Source organism: Protobothrops mucrosquamatus, unplaced genomic scaffold, assembly GCF_001527695.2.
Source record: "Protobothrops mucrosquamatus isolate PMUCROS unplaced genomic scaffold, P.Mucros_1.0 scaffold865, whole genome shotgun sequence".
In the NCBI taxonomy this organism is placed as follows: Eukaryota; Metazoa; Chordata; class Lepidosauria; order Squamata; family Viperidae; genus Protobothrops; species Protobothrops mucrosquamatus.
The window spans coordinates 178,344-201,135 of NW_015387120.1; the positions used below are offsets into that span (position 1 = coordinate 178,344).

The window sequence follows — 22,792 nt, forward strand, 5'->3', positions numbered from 1 at the left end:
CTGAGCTACAAATATTCTCCTTTATCACTTGGAAGTGTTCCAAAATTGGGGGCAGCATCATTGGGGGCAGCAACTATGATGATTAAAGGCCTGGAGACTAAAACATATGAAGAACAGTTGCAAGATTTGGGTTTGGCTAGTCTAGAGAAAAGAAGGACTGGGGGGGACATGACAGCAATGTTCCAATATTTGAGGGGCTGCCACAAAGAAGAGGGAGTCAACCTATTTTCCAAAGCACCTGAGGGCAGGACAAGAAACAATGGATGGAAAGTACTCAAGGAGAGAAGCAGCCTAAAACATAGGAGATGTTTCCTAATAGGGAGAACAATTAATCAGTGGAACAGCTTGTCTTCAGAAATTTTGGGTGCTCCAACACTGGAGGGTTTTAAGAAAAGACTGGACAGCTACCTGTTTGAAATCGTATAAGATCTCCTACTTGAGTAGGAATCCCTATACCATCTCAGACAGGTGATTGTTTAGTCTCTTCTTAAAAACCTCCAGTGATAGAGCACCCACAATTTCTGGAGGCGAGCTGTTCCACTGGTTGATTGTCCTCACTGTCAGGAAGTTTCTCCTCAATTCCAGGTTGCTTCTCTCCTTGATCAGTTTCCAACCATTGTTTCTCGTCCTTCCCTCCGGTGCTCTGGTGAACAACCTGGCCCCCTCTCCCTTGGGGCAGCCCCTCAGATACTGGAACGCTGCTATTCCTAAGAACATCTCCCCATCTCTACTCAAAGAACTCTTTCTCTTCTTCCACTCTTTCTCAGTGTCCAGATTTCACAGCTGTAAAAAAAAAAGCATTGCGTTAACTTTTCCAGTCTTGGCTTTCATTGTGACGCCCTCCCTGATCTTGTCTACATTCATTAGGGCCTTCCTCTGCAGGATGAAGACCCGATTCTAGGAAAGCAAAAGCAGCCAGTAGTTCTTTTTGGTAGTGTTTTCAGCATGCGTCGGAGGCAGGAATACAATTTGGGAAATATATCAAGTTCAGAGCTACTCCTGTTTTTTAAGCGTTCCAAGTCGGCAGCCAGATGAGCCAAGACAAAGGGGAAATTGTTTGCTAAGTCGACACAGACCTATAATAGCTAGCCTCGAACTGCATATATTTGCACAGTAGAAGAACAAAAACAGATGAGATCATTGGATTTTGCTGAAATAACAAAAAGAACAAAAAGAAAAGTGTTGGCTTCTTTGGCGTTAAAAAGATCTCCCTACGGCCCCGAAAGGCAGACAGGCTCCCGTTCAGGGGAACAATTGTGTCTTAAGCAATTGTTTTTATGCTCTAACTTCTCTAAGGGGCTGTGAATGTGAAAAGCTGTGACATGATAGCACTGTTTTAATATTTGAGGTGCTGCCACAAAGAAAAGGGGGGCAACCTATTATTCTCCAAAGCACCTGAAGGCAGGACAAGAAGCATTGGATGGAAACTAACCAAGGAGAGAAGCATCCTAGAACTAAGGAGAAATCTCCCTATCAGTGAGAACAATTAACCAGTGGAACAACCTGCCTCCAGAAGTTGTAGGTGCTCCATTACTGGAAGTTTTTAAGAAGAGACTGGACAGCCACATGTCTGAAATGGTGCAGGGTCTCCTGTTTGAGCAGGGGGCTGGACTACAAGACCTCCAAGATCCCTTCCATTTCTATTAGTCTGTTATATTCTGTTACAAATGGAAATATCTCCTGCTGAACCTGTACAGCAGGGGTAGTCAACCTTGGCTCTTTTATGATTCGTGGACTTCAATTCCCAGAATTCCTGAGCCAGTTTAGCTGGGAATTGAAGTCCACGAGTCATAAAAGAGCCAAGGTTGACTACCCCTGCGTACAGTATAGGCTGAGTCTTTCATCTCCTCCCAGTTTGTGGAGAAACATGCTGTTCTTTATATGAATGGGCTATGTAAGTGATGGAAAAGAAGGCAGAGCAAGTAAAATCCAAAATGTTGCCACAAAGAAGAGGGAGTCAACTTATTCTCCAAAGCACCTGAGGGCAGGACAAGAAGCAATGGATGGAAATTTATGAAGGAGAGAACCAACCTAGAAATAAGGAGAAATTTCCTGACAGTAACAACAATTAATCAAGGGGTTGAAGACTTCCAAGGTGCCTTATAACTCTTATTATTCTGTTATTTCTCAGACATTTTCAGACATTGTCCAGTTTCACAGTCTTCTGTAGTGAGGCTTTTTGACTCCTTGCACATGACTTGAAGAGAGAAAGTCCATGTGGGTGATTTTGAGTAGGAGTATAACTTGGGAGAAACGAATGAGGTAGTTTAATCAGAGAAACCATGACTTCATAGCTAAGAACATGCATATTCTGCTCATTCTTGGAAAGGTCTGGACCAGGTGTGTCCAATTTTCAGCCCATGAGCCACATACAATCTCTGGGCAGCTAATAATTCAGCCCCACAATATCATAATCTTTTAACATTATTATGTGCATTGATATACATTAACTACAGTATATTAATATACTTTATATGTGACCCAAGACAATTCCTCTTTACTCAATGAATTCCCACATCAAGAGGATACTCAGTTTTGGGAAGGCTGCATAGCACTTTTCTTGATTGACTATGTACAATATCTGTCTTCTCCCTCTATATCAGGGGTCCCCAACCCCCGGTCCGTGGACTGGTCCCGTTCCGTGGCATGCCAGTAACCACTCTGTAAAAACAAGCAAATTCCCATCCGTGGGATGCAAGCAGCACACAAAACCACACATCTTCCAGTCCGCGGAAAAGCTTCTCACCACGTAACCGGTCCCTGGTGCCCAAAAGGTTGAGGACCTCTGCTCTATATCATAGCCAGCTCCTTCTTCTTCTCTTCAGAAGAACCCATTGTCCATTGCACAACTGGCCAAGTTCTTCATGCAATTGAGCACCTACAGGTCAGTCTCAGGCACCATCCCAACCAAGAGTGAGTTATTTCTTCCTCCTTTACATAAGAGGACATTTGATTCAGGTTGGTTTGTGCAGACCCATGACCTGTAACCTCTGCATGCATGACATCATCAGGTTTCTCTAATAATCTCTCCCGTCCCTGTACTGAACAATGTTGGTAGTCTGTGGTTTCTTCCTAAATAGAGCAAAGCAACTTTAATTCAATTTTGCTCAGGAAGAGATGTTATTTTCTCAGGCCAAGATCCCATCTGGCACATTTCTACGTTCACGTTACAACAGGATGAATGGAACCTACATAACATGTCCTGCGGAAGGCTCTCCAGGAAGCAAATGGGAACTGTTCTTTCTTCCGTCACAGTTAGCTAAGCTTCAGCATAGTCTTCCAAAGCTAGGAGTCCTCCCAAGGCATTGGACCATAACTCCCATCATCCTGTCAGCAGGAACCTCCAGTGTTAACCAAATAACATAATAGAATAATAACAGAGTTGGACCTTGGAAGTCTTCTAGTCCATTCTCCTGCTCAAGCAGGAGACCCTATATCATTTCAGATGAATGGCTGTCCAATCTCTTCTTAAAAAAAATCTCCAGTCATAGAGCATCCACAACGTCTGAAGACAAGTTGTTCCACTGATTAATTGGTATTACTGTCTAGAAATTTCTCCTTGGTTCCAGATTGGTTCTCTCCTTGATTAGTTTCCATCCATTACTTCTTGTTCTGCTTCAGGTGCTTTGGAGAGTAGGTTATTGAGAATAATGAATAGTATAGTCCCATTTAGCTAGAACAGGGGTCCTCAACCTTGGCAACTTTAAGACTTGTGGATTTCAATTCCCAGAATTCCTCAGCCAGCAAAGGGCACTTAAGAATGTATTCGTTAAGCCAGGGGTCCTCAACCTTGGCAACTTTAAGACTTGTGGACTGGCTGAGGAATTCTGGGAGTTGAAGTCCACAAGTCTTAAAGTTGCCAAGGTTGAGGACCCCTGAGCTAGAAGATACTTACACTACTTACCTACTCAGGATTTTAGGTATTCCTTTTGTAGAGTGTTCCGACGCCTGTCAGATATTTGGACTATAAACCCTAGTTTTGTGGGTCTTGTGTTCCAAGATATCTGAAGGACAAACAGTTGCCCCAATATTCAGAACGAATGGAAATCTTGATTCTCCCAATTCAACTTTTCCAAAAGGGGAACACCAAAAAGAATTTGCTATAATGCATTCAACTATAGCCAAGCACCCTTCAAACTAACTCCCTTCCAGCCCTATGAATCTATAATTCTACAGAATACATCCTGTCTTCATAACAGACATCTGGGGACAGGATTTGTGTTAAGGGTTTTAGAAACCGCACAACATTGGTTCTGAACTTCTGCGAGATTTCATGCAAAATACCAAAGACACCCATTGAAAAATGGGGTTGAGGTACTGTTTCTGTCCAAGTGTAATGAATTTCAGGCAGTCTGGGTGCCACATTTCTGCTCATTAGTTCAGCATAGAAAGTAGAAGTCAGAAAAGACCTTTAAGAAGGTGCCTTAGAAGCAGACTTTTGGACGATTGCAAAACTTTATTGGCGAGGGTTCGAGCACAGCCATCTGGGCAGCTTGCAAAGAGACTGCGCTGCTTCTCAGATGCTTCGCCTTGTTCATTTTTGGCCCGTCCCAGCTACTCCCCCCGTAGCTATGTCATTTCAGCCTTTGCTTTGCTCTTCTATCTAGTCTCTTCTATCTTCTATCTAGTCTCCTGGGCAAGTGAATATTTGAATCACGGAAGGCAGCAGCACAAAGCAGCTACGGGGGCTAAGTTGTTGATCGATGTGGGAGTTCACATCTGCCAACTCTTGTTTAGCGCAGCTGGGAAGCGCTTTGGCAGATGTGAGCTGTGGTGGGGGCGGAAACTGGAACCTTGTGTTCCCTTTTGTACAAAGTGATTTCACCTCCTCCTGGGTTGCTAAACCAACACCATGCCAGCCAAAGCAACCGTTATGGGGGAATAAACACGTTTAATGTTAGTAATAATAGTAAAGTTGGAAGGGACCTTGGAGGTCATCTAGTCCAACCCCCTGCTCAGGCAGGACACCCTATACCATTTCGGACAAATGGCTGTCCAGTTTAAGATGTATACCCTTTCCTCTCCACCGAGGCATACGGCTGGAATGTTTTTCACTCATTTTGGCAAAAAATCGAAAATGGTCAAGATGCCTTAGCAGGGTGTAATGCAACTTTCACCAGATTATGCCCTCCAGATGTTTTATGTTATAGCTGCCGTCATCCCTGGGGGGACCAGCCTCAATAGAGATAGTCCTCGACTTACAACAGTTTGTTTAGTGACCATTTGAAATGACAACGGCAGTGAAAAAAAGGAAGTATTTTCAGTGCCGTATTTCACACTTATGATCTCCATGGTCATGCGATCAAAATTCAGACCCTTGGCCACTGGCTCGTATTTATGACCATTGCAGTATTCTGGGGTCGCGTGATTCCCTTTTGTGACCTTCTCACAAGCAAAGTCACCGGGGAAGCCGGATTCACTTAACAACCATGTTACAAACTTAACGACTGCAATGATTCACTGGACAAGAAAGGTCGTAAAATGGGGCAAAACTCACTTAATAACTGCCTCGCCTATCAACAGAAATGTTGGGCTCAATGGTGGGTGTAATTTGAAGATGTCATTTGCTTTGTGACATTAGGCACCAGGTGCATAACAGCAGCTTAACACAAGGGACATCAGTTGACGCAGACTGCAGAAATCACCACAATAACATACTTTCACGGGTTTGGGGTGTCAGTACGGTGGCAGACGAAGTGTCACAATGCAAACCATGCCTCTTTCAAATATGTGGTCAGTATCAATGCACATGACCAAGGGGCATGACTTTGCCCACCGTCCTGCCAATTTTTACACATCGCCTCCCACAGATGATGTTGCATCCTTCTGTATTTAGCGGACATTCCAATATAACAGACTCCCTTTCAGTGGCCTTTTACAACAAGTTTCTTTTTCCATACTGGTGGTGATAATCATCATCCATAATGATGCAAAAGGGTGAGAAAATGCGTCAAGGCTGAAGGAAGTTGGTTGGATCCATTTGATGGACATCGAATCATCATCTGAATTGTCCTCGGAAGAGAATTTTGTCAGGAACAGCAGGTCGAGGTGGAGAGAAAATTTAGGTCCAGCTCCTGAAGGAATTTACAAAGCCATTATTTCGCTTATCGCCACCATCTCTCCCCATCATGTAGACTGAGGTTATTTGAGCCTCAAAAGAGACTTCCTTAATTTGTTACATTCATTTTTCTTGGCTCCAATGAGGTGGGAAAGAAAAAACAAGGTGGAGAAGAAAACAATTATTGGAAAAATCAACAGGCAAGGGAAAAATGATCTTCTCGATTGCCTTTAGGCCTTGATCTTGCTTGGGACCTCTGCCTTGTTCCTGGGAGTCACCAAAGCTGAAATCAGGCGGTGGGGTTGAGACGCCCCTTTGGGAAATAAACAAATTACTGATTTCACATTCACCCACCTTTTCAAATGAAACTTGGAAAGTGCAGGTGACTGTCGAGTGTTTATTTAATTGCTACTTCTTTCTGGAAGATCAGAGGAGGATTTTTTCCAAATTAAAATGACTCGTGTGCCATCTGTTCTTTCGAGAGAGCTGGATGTCTCTCCACTGTGAATAAAAAGGATGCGTTCTACTTGCAACCGCTCAGGCGAGAACGAAGAAGTTCAGATGAGAATAACACAACTGTCTTTGTTTGCAGGGCTTGGTTTGGCTTGGAAAGCCCAGAAGCAAACAATAAGATCCATTTAATTTGAAGTAAGAAATCAGCTGTTAACAGCACTTCAGGAAAAGAAAGAAAGAAAAAGAAAGAAAGAGAATATATGTTTTCAATTTTATTTTTTTTTCTAATTGGAGAAGTTCAACATTTTGCACAACTCCAGAAAATGGGTTACTTCAAGAACCAGAACGAGCATTTTATGCAAATGCCGCAGACGGAGCAATAGACTGCAGTAGTTCTAAATGCATCCGTTTCATCCTTTGGCATCCCCATGAATGAAAAAGAAACATGTCTTGGACTTTAACAGCACTGTTTTGTGCCCACCACACTCCTTGCAGCTTTTAGAGGCAAACCTTTTTTGAATAATCTTCCACCCCTTTAAGTGAAGAATTTTGTCATGAAAGTTACTTGAAAGATAGATTATGGTCATCCTTTATTGAAACTTTTATGTAAAAATTTATATACATATATACAGGGTTGAGAAGCCCTTACGTCTATCCTTTTGCTCGTTCTGTTTTTTTCTTTTTCTGTTGTTCTTTTTACCTTCGGTTCAGATAAAGCATTTAAAAATGAAGAACTGAAGGAAAACTTTTTTTAAAAAATGAAATATATGGCTGAGTCCACGTAACACACTTGTCTGGTGACACAGATTTTCATGCTGGCTTGGTTCAGACATTATGCTAAGACAAGGGTTGGGTTCCCTATACCGTGGAACATTAAATCCTAAACCATTCCCCTCTCCTGTTGCTTTACAAACTGATTTTGAGTTTTTTCAGAACTTTTGACTAAGGTTGCTATCTTGACTTGATCAGTGGAAAATTGGAAGAGGTCAACCATGTCTCGTGGCTGTCAACTTGCACAGATCCAGGGATGTTGGAGAGGATGGGAAAAAAAACTCAAAATGATAATTGCAATCATGTGATTGAAACTTGTATTCCATTATACCTAGCCTTATTTATTCAAGGAATCCATTTTCTAGCATGGCAGAATATCCCGCAGGAACGATAAACTAACCAGATGGGATTTGCATAACCCGTCACCCCTCTCAAAACTAACACAAAAACCCAGAGCCTTCGACAGGGGTTACTACAGGGAGGGTCTCAAAATCCAATGCCATCAAAGTCCTACCTTGGGGCTTCAATCTTGGGGTTGAAGTTACTATCTTGACTTTTGGATTTCTCCCCAATAAATGCCCTGGAAATAATTCAGACCTTTGAGCTAATGGAGGCAATCAGCAAGCAGAAATGATCCAGAGAGCCTTGTAGCAAATATTCAGAAGCCTTTCTGTGGACAAAGAGGACTGAAACATTCCTTAAGTCCTGGGAAGGGAGATGGTGTGAAGAAGAGACCCAACCTGGGTCCCCCTTGGGCTCAATGAGGGTTTAAAGGGGAGGGGAAATAAAACACAATCCAAGTTTCAAGATACTGTTATTTTTACTTTATGGAGATAGGCCTCCCTCCATAAAAGCAAAGTTCTGGTCTTCTGGTAGTGTTTCCTGATCTCGTTTATGCCAGACGGGTCACATCAATCACACAAAGGGTGAATCAGACTTCCAATCTTCCTAGAAATTGTTTCCTAGCTTTTTTTTTTTTAACCTAGATGCTAAGAAACACAGGCCAGAGAAGAAATCAGAGGAGGAAGAGAAAACAAGAGGAACTTCATCAAGCAGTTCACGGCCTCTTCCATTTTCTGTCCTGGGCAAAAGAAAAACAGCTTCCTTCCTGCAGATGGTTTTCATGGACAAAGTGCTCGGCGGCCTTTAATGTACACAGAGGTCTCCACGGTGTGGTCAAAAGCATCAAGTAACAGCCGTCGGGAGTGCAAAGTTCTGTCGCTGTAGAAGACTTGCTTAGGGTGCTTCACCCAGTGGCCCAACTCAACTTTGCTAGCCTGAGAGTATCTCCCGAAGTCAGTTTTGTGTTTCTAAGTGTGAGTTCCTCTGCAAGCCGCACCAGGAGTTAAGTACCCAGTGGCTGCGTTCACACAACCATGAAGCAGCTCAGGTAAAGACCGAGCAACCGAGATAACTAAGCGAGCTTAGTGTTTATCGCAGTTAGATTTTCGAAGCTTAGCAATTTGGATAGACGCAGCCTTTGGGCCGAGTTAATATGCCAACCTCGAAAAAGTCTGATTCCTTAACCAGGTCAAATGTGTCGTCTGAATCCAGGTAGCTTGATTATCATTATTGCTCTCAAACGGCATAAATGTTTCCAGCCTGGTCATTTCATCACACAAATATACACTTTAAATGAGAGCAAGTGGTTTTTTTTTTTTCCTTCTCTCCCTTTCGTCACATGCATGAAACACAGTGTGGTTTTCCAAGGATGGCCGGCGACCCAGTGGCAGATCCAGGAAATGGTGGATGGATCGCATCAAGGTGGTCATGGAATGCCTTGGCGTCACCCCTGAAGGCACCCTGGATCAAGCCAGCTTTGCCAATGAGCAGATCCTGCACAGGAATAATGCTAGAAGGAAGAGGAGGCCTTACAAAATTAAGAACAGGGTTAAGAACAAGCCTAACTGTAGCAGACCCTTCAGAAATATATGAAGTTTCTTCTTTAAAGGCTAACAGTCTCTGTTCTGCCACCCTTTTGTCTCTGAAGATCTTTTGGAGGTCTTTTTTTGTGAGGTCTTTAGCAGGCCAAGGAAGGGGCAGTTCTCATCTGAGTCTTTTTTTTGCAGAAACTACCTACTCAAATGTCTAAGGAATCAGAAAAGATTAAGGCAACTGAAACGTTCCTGTCACACACGCCCATCACCACCACGTTCTGCTCTTCAGGATGGTGGGATTCACAAACGCCGAACGTCTCTCCCTGTTAAGGCACCTGGTGAAGATCATCAGCCCTACCCCCCCTCCACCCCACCCCCCAGAGTGTCATTGCTTGAAATCAAAAATCCGGTTCCAGTAGTAGAGGAAAGCTGGAGAGTTGCTAGTCCCTATGATAACCAGCAGCAGTAGGTAGAGACTCATCATCACCGCAAAACGATGTTTGGAGAGCCACGATTGGCTGGAAAGTCTATGGGGGGAAAGAACGTAGAGCGTCACTGCAGCCTTCCGTCAAAGGCACGAATCATTTTTAAGGCCCCAATTTCTACTCCCAGTTCTGTACAAACGATACAGGGACAGATTGGTTTTTTTTCCAAAAAAAGATACAGGTGGCTGATTTTAAAGTCAATAAACTAAAAAAATCAATTTAGGGAACAATTTAGAGTATGTACTGTGTACTATGTGCTCTCATCAGCCAGCCATACCCTTCTGAGATTCGAACTGGCTGATGAGAGCTAATTAGCTCGAAATAGCTATACCAATCTCCCTTTAACTTTTTGTTAGCAATCCAAAAATTTAGCGCACAAATGATGTCGCAGTAGCGACTGCTGCCTGTGGATAGCCCTAGATTGGGCTGATAACAGGCAAAAGATTACTTCTTCTCATATTTGGGCCAACAGGGTGCATCAAAAAACAAACAAACCACTCAAGACATACATATACATACATATACAAACTGTACATATACATGCATATATTAGCCTCCGTGCAGAAGGTTACAGCTGCCCTGGGGGCATACTTTCATTTTAGCAGTCATAAGGACTAGGAGCTTGACTTAAAGCAGGGAGAGGAAACCCGATGCCTTGAAAGCTCAGTTCTGCAGCCAGGTTTCTTCAGCTGCCTGACAACTCTACCACCATTATGGTCTCCCCTGCCTCTTTTTGCTGTGGCTCTTACGATGACTCCTTCCTGCTGTTTTGAATTTTTGAACCACGGGGAGAGGAAAAGCTTTAGACATGCCCTGAAGCACCTTCACTCCTGATGAGAGTGAGCTGCGCAAGGCGGGAGGGAGGGACACTCACCTTCGGTGCTGCCTCTGTGAATATATTAGCAAATATTTCACCCGTATCAGCTGATTGTTTGTAACGACAAAATATTTCTGAGGAACGTCACCCCCTTCGCTGTTCTTCACCCTGGCCCTCTTCCTGTCAATTTCCTTGGAGTCTGCCAAAGGAAAAAAAAAAAAGGGGGGGGGTAAGGTTCTCTTTGAAACTGAGATTCTGAGAAAAGCAACTGAGATACTCACGTGGAAGGAACGGTTTGATTCAGGGCCGCGGTGCAAGTTGGGCAGAAGGTCCAAAACAGTTTTGGTTCTTTAGGCACACTTTAACACAAGATCCTGGCTGAGCAGAGCATCGCAAAAGGAAGGGGCAGGATGGACCCCTGGCACATGTATTCCCAGCACACAAACGCCTAAATCCAGATCAGCAGATCACTATGGCTGTATTCAGTTGCCACCATTAGGCAAATCCCAGGGGTTCATTAAGCATCCTGTTACCAAGCTCAAGAAATCGGGGGTCCAGCGAGTTCAAATAAATATATAGGTTTATTGCAGGCTTTAAGCTCTCTACAAGAATCTGAACTACTAACAGTCAAGGCAAATTGGCGGTAGATAAGGACTTCAAAGAGGGCCGGACTTAAGATCTCTTGTGGACACGAAGAGACTCGAGACTAGTGACACACCTGACCCCTCCCTTGGGTTCAGCCTGATCATCTCCTACAGATGTCACGTGTGGCAACTTCCTGCCAGCTTCTCCATTGACTTTGCATGTAGGAAGCCAGAAATGAAAGCCACAATCAAGTGGGACCATTTGAAGTAGAAGGACCAGCCATAGGTCCCTGGTTCAGCACTACTATATCTTAGAATGGAGGCTGAAGAACTAGTTCCTGAAAAAGGACTATCTATACAACCGAGAGGGCTCTAAGTTGTGGGGGGGGGAACCTCCTTTCTGAGACTCACCTTTTTTCTTCACTTGGCACTTGACATCCGGGTGATCAATGACCTCGCAAACCGCGACGCAGCTGAGAATCGGGCCCATTGCGCTTCGCTGCCAGCCCAGGCTATGCGGGCTGTAGAGAAGGGCCAGGCTTAAGTCACTGGTCAGGTAGGTGCCTTCCCCAAACAAGGAGGTCTGAAAAACAACGGAAAGGTCCTCCATCTCCTTGCCCAAAGAGCAATTATAGGGCTCCTTATTTTATTCCTGGATTTATTTATTTTTTGTATATTCCAGTGACCGCACGCCCTTTATTACACAGGACGGTGTAATAGATTTATTATCTTGGTTTTGCTCTTGAAATTTTCTTTTGCTCTTTCAAATTTTCCTCGGTTGTTAAGTGAACCACTGCAGTGGATCAGTTAGTAACCCGGTTGACTTTTGACAAACAAAGAGATCACGTGACCTTGGAACACAGCAACGGTCCTATGTACATGCCAGTTGCCAATTGTCTGAATTTCGATCACCTGACCCTGGGGAATGCTGCTGAGGCCGTAACTGTGAAAAATGGCCATTTTTCCCCCAGTGCCGTTGTAACTTCGAAGAGTCGTTAAGTGAACCGACGTAAATCGAGGACCACCTGTGTAAGGAAAGATAGGACCTGTGCACAGAGGCCGGCTGCCCACCTTTCTTAAAGTAAGATTCGCCCCTTTTTCAGGACATTTGGGAATCCAAACAAGTTGGCCTGTTGCTCGCCTTACTTAAAGTAAGGGCACGAATTTGACAATCCACTCACTCACCTGGACTTCCCAGAGGTCTGAACCGCAGACCCTAAGAGCAGCCCTTGCGCCTCGGGCTGTGGGAGGCTCTGTCAGCCTTGTAAGGTAGTCCAGGCAGGAAGCACGCCAAGCTGTACTCATTCGTAAAATGGGGGGAAACTCACTTAACAACTTAGCAACGTAAATTTTGGAGTCCATTGTCAAGGACTACCGGTATGTCTTCCCAAAGAGCTCTCTGGTTTGCTAACATAGCAGAGGGGATGCTGGCCCAGAGATGCTTCTGGAGTGACCATGATCATCCAGTTTTGGTCACCACGATGTAAAAAAGATGTTGGAAAAGAGTACAGAGAAGAGCAACAAAGATGATCAGGGGACTGGAGGCTAAAACATATAAGGAACGGCTGCTGGGATTGGGTATGTCTAGTTGAATGAGGAGAAGGGCGAGGGGGGACATGATAGCAGTCTTCCAGTATCTCAGGGGCTGCCCCAAAGAAGAGGGAGTCAGGCTATTCTCCAAAGTGCCTGAGGGCAGGACAAGAAGCAACTGGTGGAAACTAATCAAGGAGAGAAGCAACCTAGAACTAAGGAGAAACTTCCTGACAGTTAGAACAATTAACCAGTGGAACACCCTGCCTCTAGAAGCGGTGAATGCTCCAACACTGGAAGTTTTTAAGAAGAGACTGGACAGCCATTTGTCTGAAATGCTGTAGGGTTTCCTGCCTGAGGAGGGGGTTGGACTCGATGACCTCCAAGGTCCCTTCCAACATTATTATTATTACTATTACTATTACTATTACTATTACTATTATTATTATTATTATTATTATTATTATTATTATGGATCATCACACAGTCAGCCAGATGTTCAGACTGGATTTGGCAAATCTTTACCAAGGACCTGGGATAGGCAGATGTGGATGTTTGATGTTATTACAGATATCATCGCAGGATGGAAGCAGTTACTATTATTATTATTATTATTATTATTATTATTATTATTATTATTATTATTATTATTATTACTAGCTGTACCCGGCCACGCGTTGCTGTGGCTCAAGTCTGGTAAAAGCGTGTGTTGCTTTTACGTCCAACAGATGGTGCTGTTTTTCAAAAAAAGCATGTTTTTACCTGTCACAGGTGTGACATCTATATAATAGTAGGTATATAAAAACACACGCGTATTCGAATGCAACGTTGTGTCAAAATTTCAAAGCAATCGGTGAAGAACTTTCGGAGATTTAAGATTTTGAACAAACGAACATTTACATTTTTATTTATATAGATTATTATTATTATCTTCCTTGGGTTGGAACCAAGCTCACTCCTTACCCTATTCAGGTGGCACTGCAGGCCGTTGTGCATGATGGAATGGAAGTTCTCCAAGCGGCTCCCATGAAAGGCATAGATGAGATCTCTCCCCGCCTGAGTGTCCTCAAATTTGGCGTTCATTTCTTCGCAGTAGGTGATTTCAAACAGGAAGTCTGGCACCGGGACGGGCATGCTGGGAGCTCCCGCCAGTTCCTGGATCTTCTCGTACTTGAAGAACATCAAAATATAGGGAAGTTATTTACACGGAACATCTATTTCACGTGTGCTTTTAAGCCCTTTTGAGCTTCAAGGTCTTCAGACTGCACCCAAAGGAAGGAGACACAGATCTGTATCTCCTCCCGAAAACTGGAGGGGGGAGGAATGGTTATTGGGGCCCGCGAGAAGAGCATGTCAAGGACTGATGGTCAATGTCAAGTCTGCTAACATTGGATGTTCTTGCTTGCCATATGTGAAGAAGCAAATATATCTTATTTAGCCTACATATCAATTCAAGAGTTAAAGCAGACAATACTAGCCCAGTGAGTGGGAAGGTATGCCAGCTAATCATAACAATATCTTAGCATAGCACAGCCAAGGTCAGCGTAACAGGAGAAAATAGGGAGGGAGCAATTCACACTTCAAACTAATTGGAGCATATGACTGATGACTGTGAAAGGAGGGAGGGAGTTGTGCGTTGTCAGGAGTGCTTGGGTGGTGGTGGGGTTCAGTTTTTGGCTTTCTATTGTTCGTGCCGAAGCTATGTAGCCAATTAAAGGATTCTTTAAGGTAATCAAGCCTCAAAGTTCTTTGAAAAGCTGCTTCTTTTCGGAACCATGTCAGTCAAGATAGACAGTGACATCCTTCTTGGTGTCCTTGACACCTTGGTTGCACCTCATTGTCCCAAAGCTTGACAGGACATCCAATCTCTGCCCTTCTTAAAAGCAATGCTATGCAAATCCTTTTGCTATTGTCTCTGCAACTGGCGCTGATGGGTACAGCCCACGCCCAGGGCTTAATTTTTAACTAAAATCCTAAAGGCACAATATATTTTTTTTTGGCGGCTGTTTCTTTGCAAAATAAACAAGTGGGGGGAAAAATAAACAATTCAACTCTTCCCAGATGAATTTCGGCTCTCAAAACTACCCTTCATCTGAATTCTCTGAGTTGGGTTGGGTCTCTCTTCTTCCATCCAGGAAATTCTCACCTTGGTTTTGCTGGTGGCGTGGATGCACCAGGCCTTAGAGGCCAGGATCCAGTGGAGCAGCTCCAAGTTTCTTTGGTCAGGATTTTGGGGAGAACCCAAGAGTTCTTGCAGGCTCCCTAATGCACTTGTATCTGCAAGCTGAGAGAGGAACACGGGAAAGGGATGGGTTGAGCTTTTCTACATGATCTCACGCTTCAAGAGCCCTCCAGTGGCTCAAATAAGTAATATTGGACTGGACCAGAAGGAGCACAACCTGCATCTGCTCATGCTCAGAAGACCATCAGCTCGTGAGGTTTGATCCGCAGCTTCTGACTCTCCCGGGACCCTCCCAGGCTGTGCCCACCATTGTCTCTGACCGGCAGGGTGGGGGGAACTCACCAGAGCCTCAAAATCCTTGCTGTCCTCCGAGGCGTAGTGTCCTGGGAAGGGCCGGAGGACGGAGTCCCGCTTGTAGCTCTGCAGGGCAGAGGCGAAAAGGCTGCATTTCAGGTCGGCAGCCAAGAGGTCCTTCCGGATGATCTCTCGCACCCCTTCCGCGGTGGGGACAGCCTCGTCGGCGCTTGGGGCCGGCATCCCCAAGAGGCCCTGCTAAGGAGGAGGAAGAGGAGGAGAAGGGGGTCAGCACAGAAGGCAGGCTGCATTCAGTACCCCTCCCCACCCCAGCAATGGGGATAGGGGGGCAGCCCAGCCCTTTCCAGACCGTTCCTGGACCCATGAAAGGTCCCTCATTACTATTATTATTATTATGGATCATCGCACAGTCAGCCAGATGTTCAGACTGGATTTGGCATTTTGTCTACCTATCGAGTCCTTATCCAGGACCTGGGATAGGCAGATGTGGATGTTTGATATTATTATTACTACTACTACTACTACTACTACTACTACTACTACTACTACTACGACTACTACTACTACTATTATTATTATTATTTTGGTCATGTTTATGCAGTGTATATTGGAGGTGCTTACCCTTTGAGGGCTGTATGCAACGAAATCTCACTTTAAGTTATTAATGTGCATTTAAAGAGACAATAAAGTTATTATTCTATTCTATTCCTGGTCATCACATCCATGACAGAGAGAGAGTTTTTATTTCCCCCACCCGCCAATAGCCCCCGCCTTTTCTTTCTATCTATCTATCTATCTATATATATAAGCCAACTGACAGGTCGGCATTCAACAGGTAAGGCTGTGTGCCCCCCCCCTCCCTGCTGCATCTAATCCCCACCCATCACTGGGCGGGGCTATCAGTATCTGAAGGTTTCCCGCCTCCTTCCCCGCAGCTCTGCAAGACTTACACCCTGGAGACCAGGAAGAAATCCAACCGGTCGAGTCTCTATTGACACGTCTTCCCCTGCCGAACTTCTGCCGGTCGGTGGCTGGGCTCACAGGCTGCCTGCCGGGCTCCTCGTCCCCGTGTGGAGGACCGGGGTCTCCCCTCTCCCACCCCCCACGCTCCGGTCTCCCCCAGCCCGTCCGGGGCAGCAACTCGCCTTGACTTGGAAGAGGCAGAGCGCTTCCCTTCCAGGATCATCCCAGGTGCCTAACTGAGCATGCGCGGTAAATCTCAGCCACGCTCACTAACAGCTGTTGAAGAAACACGCCCCTTCAGGAGCCTGCGCAGTCGTGCCAACTGAAGCCTCCCGAGCGCCCTTCCCGGCCTTCCCCCCCCCCGCATTCCGAGCATGCTCGCTGCAGGATTATCCCGACGGACGGCAGCCTCAGGCATGCGCAGTAGCAGCAGCTGAAGCTCCGAGGGGAAGGTCCCTTAACTCCGCGCATGCTCAGTAGCAGCGAGTGAAACTGCTTTTGCCCTGTCTCGCTCCCGCTTCTAGGTTGCAGCCCATGGACTGCATGAAATCATGGTTGATTTTAACCATGGTTTGTTGAGTGCACCCCAGCTGCCAGGGTCACACATAACGCAAAGGCAGCACCGTGACTTAATCTGACTTAGTAAATATTGGGCAACTTGAGAGTTGCATTTGGAGGGGTTTAATTTAAGAGAGCCACAAACAGAGGGGGAAACAAAATGGAGGCCTTTAGCAACCCTCTCTAACGGTCGTTGCTCTCCCTTTTTAAATTTATCAAGGCTTACAAGAAGTTTGGTGTTCCTTTGGAGGGTGAGTGCCAGATTAGAGAGAAGGTGCAGTCTGCTAAATTACATCTGTAGGGATATAAGGAACGGCTGCTGGAATTGGGTATGTCTAGTTTAACGAAGAGAAGGACGAGGGGGGACATGATAGCAGTCTTCCAATATCTCAGGGGCTTCCCCAAAGAAGAAGGAGTCAAGCTATTCTCCAAAGCGCCTGAAGGCAGGACAAGAAGCAACGGGTGGAAACTAATCAAGGAGAGAAGCAACCTAGAACTAAGGAGAAACTTCCTGACAGTTAGAACAATTAACCAGTGGAACAATCTGCCTCTAGAAGCGGTGAATGCTCTAACACTGGAGGTTTTTAAGAAGAGACTGGACAGCCATTTGTCTGAAATGGTATAGGGTTTCCTGCCTGAGCAGGGGGTTGGACTAGATGACCTCCAAGGTCCCTTCCAACTTTACTATTATTATTATTATATCAAGAGGATTGGTTGGATGGGGCTGCTGGGACAAAGCTGGGATTCATTTGATGAATTGCTGCCCATTATCTAAAAGTAAGAATAGAGTATTTAGATATGGCATCTATTTTCCACCAAACACACACATGCCGAACGCACACCAAAGAAAGAAAGACACGCACAAAGAAGGAGATCTCGTTTATTCTAAGGTTTTATTTTTTTGGTTCTTGGTATGAATAACCATGAGCTAAAACACTAAACAGAACATTCTATCAAAGATAAAAGAAATCTAGAATCTCCTCTCTTCTGTTTGTTGGCAAGCACAGAACTAACAAGGTCACTGAGATTTCAAAGGGCAAGAAAGGGAAGATAGAAAATAAACGGGGGGGGGGAATAAACGGGGGTAAGCATTATTCCAAAGAGGACCCAAATAATTATCTTTCGTGTTAACGTGTATGGAAAGGTTAACGGTCAAAGTTTTAGGAAAGGGAGGTTCATCAATAAGCTTGGTTTAATTGATGCAACTACTACTTTGTCCAATCTTCTTAGATAAAGGGATTTCGGAGGCCCTCAGCAGGACGCCATGCAACCCAAGAATTTCTTGGTGGTCTCCCATCCGAGTACTAACCAGGTTACTATTTTTGAAATCAGCCGACATTTCCTAGGTGCTGCTATCTAGTGGACTCACTAGGTTTTAACCCATTACATTTGTCCATTTGTCCCCCTCCATTTTAATCCTCTCTTACTCCACAGTGTTTCTCAACCTTGGCAGTTTTAAGATATGTAGCTGGCTGGGGAATTCTGGGAATTGAAGTCCACACATCTTAACATGTCCAATCAGCTCTGAGAATAGAGCAGAAATGGATTCTTCCAGCACAAATCAAAAGCATAAAGTGGCTGACAACAGCATGCAGATAGTCCTTGACTTTGCTTGTTGGAAATGGATCATATTTTGGGTTGCAAATGGCGATCCCATCTACCCAGGATCCTGCAACCGTCATAAATATATGCCGGTTGTTAAGGGCTGAATTTTGATCATGTAACTATGGGGATGTTGTGATGGTTGTAAGTGCGGGGTCTGTTCATAAAACATTTTTTTTTCAGTGCTATTATAACTCGTCACTAAAAACATGGTTGTAAATCGAGGAGTAGCTATGTACTTGCATTGGTGGGAACCTTCTACTTGTGTTTTTAATTGTTGTTTCGATCAGGAAAGTATGGCAGGGGAAGATTCAACTCAGACCAGTACAGATAATCCTCGAAATTATGACCATGATTGAGCCCAACATTTCTGTTGCTGAGTGAGACATTCATTGAGTTTTGCCCCATTTTATGATGTTTCTTGACACAGTTGTTAAGTGACTCACTGCAGCTGTTAAGTTAGTAACCCGGTGGTTAAATGAATCCGGCTTCCCCATTGACTTTGCTTATCAGACTGTCACAAAAGGGGATCACGTGACCCTGGGACACTGCATAACCATCGTAAGTATGAGTCAGTTGCCAAATGTCTGAATTTTGATCACGTGATCATGGGGATGCTGCAAAAGTCGTAACTGTGAAAAATGGTCATAAGTCACTTTTTTTCAGTAACTTTGAACGGTCCCTAAATGAACCGTTGTAAGTCGAGGACAATCTGCAATCTCTTGTCTAGCATGAGCCTTGTAGCCTGCTTGGTTTTTTGTTCCTTCAAGCTTTTGTGTTTTACACTTAAAATACAGGCAGTCCTCGACTTACAACGGTTCATTTAGCGACCGTTCCAAAGTTACCGCAACACTGAAAAAAAAGACTTATGGCTATTTTTCACCCTTGTGACCGTTGCAGCATCCCCAGGGTCACATGATTTACATTCAGAGGGTTCATATTTATGTCCCGGGGTCACGTGATCCCTTTTTACGGCCGACGGATGAGCGAAATCAACGGGGAAACCCGATTCGCTTTAACTTCAGTGTTTCACTTCACCAATATGGCCAGAAAAGCCGTAAAATGGGACAACGCTCGCTTAGCCAATTTCTCACTTAGCAACAAAAAAATTGGGCTCAATTGTGATCCTAAATTGAGGATTCTCTGTAATCAGCCTTGGACATTTTTTTTTCCTTTTCTTGGACATTTGCAGCCTACTTCGTGGGAACCACCGCTTAAACATGACTTAACTTGTGCCATTTTTATTATTATTATTATTATTTTACAAAGTGGGATTTGGTGTCTGGGTGCTGAGCTGGATCAGAGCTGGCAACCCTCACGATCCCCTCGCCCTTAAGGAACCAGACCTTGCTCAAAACACAGGGAGCTGTATGGGTGGCGGGACAATCATTTCCAAAGCCTAGGTGGAAAAATTACAGCCAAAGTCAGCTTTTCGTTTTCTTTCCCTCGGAGGTAGCGGCCATCTCTGCTGAAAGCAAACGGGTCAAGACTGACTCACGAGCAAAGAAAACACCCTTGGATGAAAAAGGAAAAGCACATTAGGAATCGTGGGACGTCTTCGACTTAGGAGCCCAAAATTTCCGCTGCTCAGCAAGACAGCGCTGAGTGAGTTTTGCCCCATTTTACGACTTTTCTTGCCGCGTATGTTAAGTGAATCACTGCACTTGGCAACATGGTTGTTAATCTGGCTTCCCCCATGGACTCTGCTTGTCAGAAGATCGCAAAAGGGGATCACGTGGCCCCAGGACACGGCGACCTTCATAAAGGGGGGGACATGGTAGCAGTGTTCCAATATCTCAGGGGCTGCCCCAAAGAAGAGGGAGTCAAGCTATTCTCCAAGGTGCCTGAAGGCAGGACAAGAAGCAACGGATGGAAACTGATCGAGGAGAGAAGCAACCTGGAATTAAGGAGAAACTTCCTGACAGTTAGAACAATTAACCAGTGGAACCACCTGCCTCCAGAAGTGGTGAATGCTCTAACACTGGAAATTTTTAAGAAGAGACTGGACAGCCATTGGTCTGAAATGGTATAGGGTTTCCTGCCTGAGCAGGGGGTTGGACTAGATGACCTCCAAGGTCCCTTCCAACTTTATTATTATTATTATTATTATTATTATTATTATTATTAAATACGAGCATCCAAATTTTGATCATATGACTATGGGGATGCTACACAGGCCGCAAGTATGAAAACTTTTTTTTCAGTGCCTTTGTAACTTTGAACGGTCACTAAACCAATGGTTGTAAGTCAAGGACTACCTGTAATTACTACCTGTAATTCAACAGAATAACAGAGGTGGAAGGGACCTTGGAGGTCTTCTAGTCCAACCCCGGCTCAGGGAGGAAACCCTACACCATTTCGGACAAATGGTTGTCCAATCTCCTCTTAAAAAGCTCCAGTGTTGGAGCATCCATTCTCTGGTTGATTGTTCTCACTGTCAGGAAGTTTCTCCTTAGTTCCAGGTTGCTTCTCTCTTTGATTAGTTTCCATCCATTTTTTCTTGTCTTGCCTTCTGGTGCTTTGGAGAATAAGTTGAGCAACCTCTCTTTGTGGCAGCCCTTTAAATATTGGGACACCGCTATCATTTCACCACTGATGACATACCTTCTAAATTGTCCAATGTATTTCTCATAACATCCCCTAATAATACGATACAGAAGAGAAAAGTGGACCTGACCTACTTAGTGATGGCCAAGTCAAAGTAAGGTTTGAAAGGCGACTTTCAGCACCACAATAAATCTTCTCTACATTCTTTCTTCTGCTAAAGCACTGCATGGTTCAATCTGATGCCACACAACAATCTTGACTGATCTTTAGTGAAAGCCCGCAGTTTCCTTTGCGGAATTTTGCTCCCTTGCTTTCTAAAATACAGGTAGACATGTTGCATTAAGAAAGTTAATTATTTAATTGCCTAATTTTGTTCTTGCTTCCCTGATCTTGCATTATAAGTGGAATTGGCCGCAGAATTTACAATTGACTGGAAAAAAAAAATACTCCCTTGGATCAAGATCAAGGATACATTCAGAAAAAAAGCTCTATTAGGAATCTCTATGGCTATAAAATTTTTCAAAACATAAAGGGACCCCCCCCCCCAAAAAAAAGAAACAACCAAGGAAAAACTAATCATCTAAAACACTGAATAAAAATATAACACTTGCAATAATACTTATAATAATTTTAGAGATTCATGTCACTTGTCTCATATCAACAGAAATCTATAAAGAGGGAGGAAGGAAGGAAGGAAGGAAGGAAGGAAGGAAGGAAGGAAGGAAGGAAGGAAGGAAGGAAGGAAGGAAAGGACACAATTTCTCCATGATGGGCTATTATAATCTCATAAATCAAACGGCAAAATCTTTTTCCTTTTAATTAAAAGGAAACAGTGACAAATATTTGTTTACAGTAACAGGACATGAAATTAAATTAAAAGGAGGTTCATACAGCCCTGTGGACTTGGAACTGAAGCCAGTCTAAAGAAGATGTGGTTTTGCTTTGGCCACAGTTCTTTATTGATATTCAAGTTTTCACATTGTTTTACGAGTATGTTAAAACATGCTGTGGCAGAACGAACTCGCCATTCCAAAGAAGCATCTTAACATTCCGAAGAGACATACAATCAGGCTAAACACCCATTTTGTTTCTTTCCTTTTTGTTTCTCAGCTATACAATGTAAACTAAGCTATTTTAAATTAGTGACGGTGTGAGTTAAATCTCAAAGGTTAGGTTTCTGCTTAAGAGGGAGAACTAAATTTTCTTTTGAAAACTCCTACTAGAGATGCCACTGACTGACGATCTGGGTTACCAAACAGGAGGAGAGGAGTGGGAATGGTGATACTGGAATTGTAGTCGACCCCAAGCAGAATGTGACTCAGCAGCTTGTGAAGCCCCAAAGATGAATGCGTTTGTGGGGTTGCATCCATAGAAATGCTGTTCTCAAATAACAGAGAGTTGTTCCATTGGAATCTGTGCTGCTGAGACCCTTCCTCCACTTTTGAATCAGGAACTGGAGCAACCAGTGCAATCACTAGAAATCTTTTGAAGAGGGTCTGAAAACATTCAGACTATTTAATCCAGGGGAATTCTGGGAGATGAAGTCCACACATCTTCAACTTGTTGATGCTGAGAAACACCTATTTAACACTGAAGAGTTGTGGCGGCCTATAACGTCATGAAAGGGCTGAGCATTCAACTTTTTGGTTGCTCCTTTTTGGGGGGATTTAAGGAGAAAATTGGGTGTCTGAAATCTTCAAAGCTGTTAGGCCCCCATTTCCTCTCTTCAACATCTCCATGGGAGAAAAAAATCAGCCCAATTTCAGGATCGTACATCTTAAGGCTTGTAGGGTTTAAGGCATCTGTTCTCCCTCTTAAAACGAAACCTTTATGAGATCCCCAGATTTTAGTTTTTGCCCTACTAACTCTGAGAAGTGAGGGCCTTTTGTGACTTCTTGCCTCAAGTCAGTGAAGGCTTTTCAGCATGCCAAAGAAGCCCACCATTTTCAAAAATCTGGGACTTTCTGATTTTTACCACTATCTGTAAGTTTGAAATAAATCGCTTTTTTCCAAAAGGCAGCTGGGCCTTCCTGTTTTTTTCTTTGAAAAT

The 22,792-nt window shown here is 44.1% G+C and overlaps 1 protein-coding gene across 1 annotated transcript; it reads right to left on the bottom strand.

Moving 5' to 3' along the window:
* Positions 1 to 10,514: 10,514 nt before the first annotated feature.
* Positions 10,515 to 15,294, bottom strand: PARP16 (poly(ADP-ribose) polymerase family member 16). Its single transcript, XM_029284722.1, has 5 exons — positions 15,100 to 15,294; positions 14,722 to 14,859; positions 13,539 to 13,745; positions 11,457 to 11,628; positions 10,515 to 10,660 (listed from the first exon to the last, which is right to left on the bottom strand). The coding sequence occupies exons 1-5, from the start codon at positions 15,292 to 15,294 to the stop codon at positions 10,515 to 10,517; spliced, it is 858 nt and encodes a 285-aa protein (XP_029140555.1).
* Positions 15,295 to 22,792: the final 7,498 nt, after the last annotated feature.

What these genes read in the sequence shown, in the direction of transcription:
- PARP16 (XM_029284722.1), bottom strand. Translation starts at nt 15,294, where the DNA reads ATGCCGGCCCCAAGCGCCGACGAGGCTGTCCCCACCGCGGAAGGGGTG. An exon ending in GCAAGGATTTTGAGGCTCTG is followed by an intron (nt 14,860 to 15,099) that starts GTGAGTTCCCCC and finishes TTCCTCTCTCAG; the next exon opens with CTTGCAGATACAAGTGCATT. An exon ending in ACGCCACCAGCAAAACCAAG is followed by an intron (nt 13,746 to 14,721) that starts GTGAGAATTTCC and finishes ATGTTCTTCAAG; the next exon opens with TACGAGAAGATCCAGGAACT.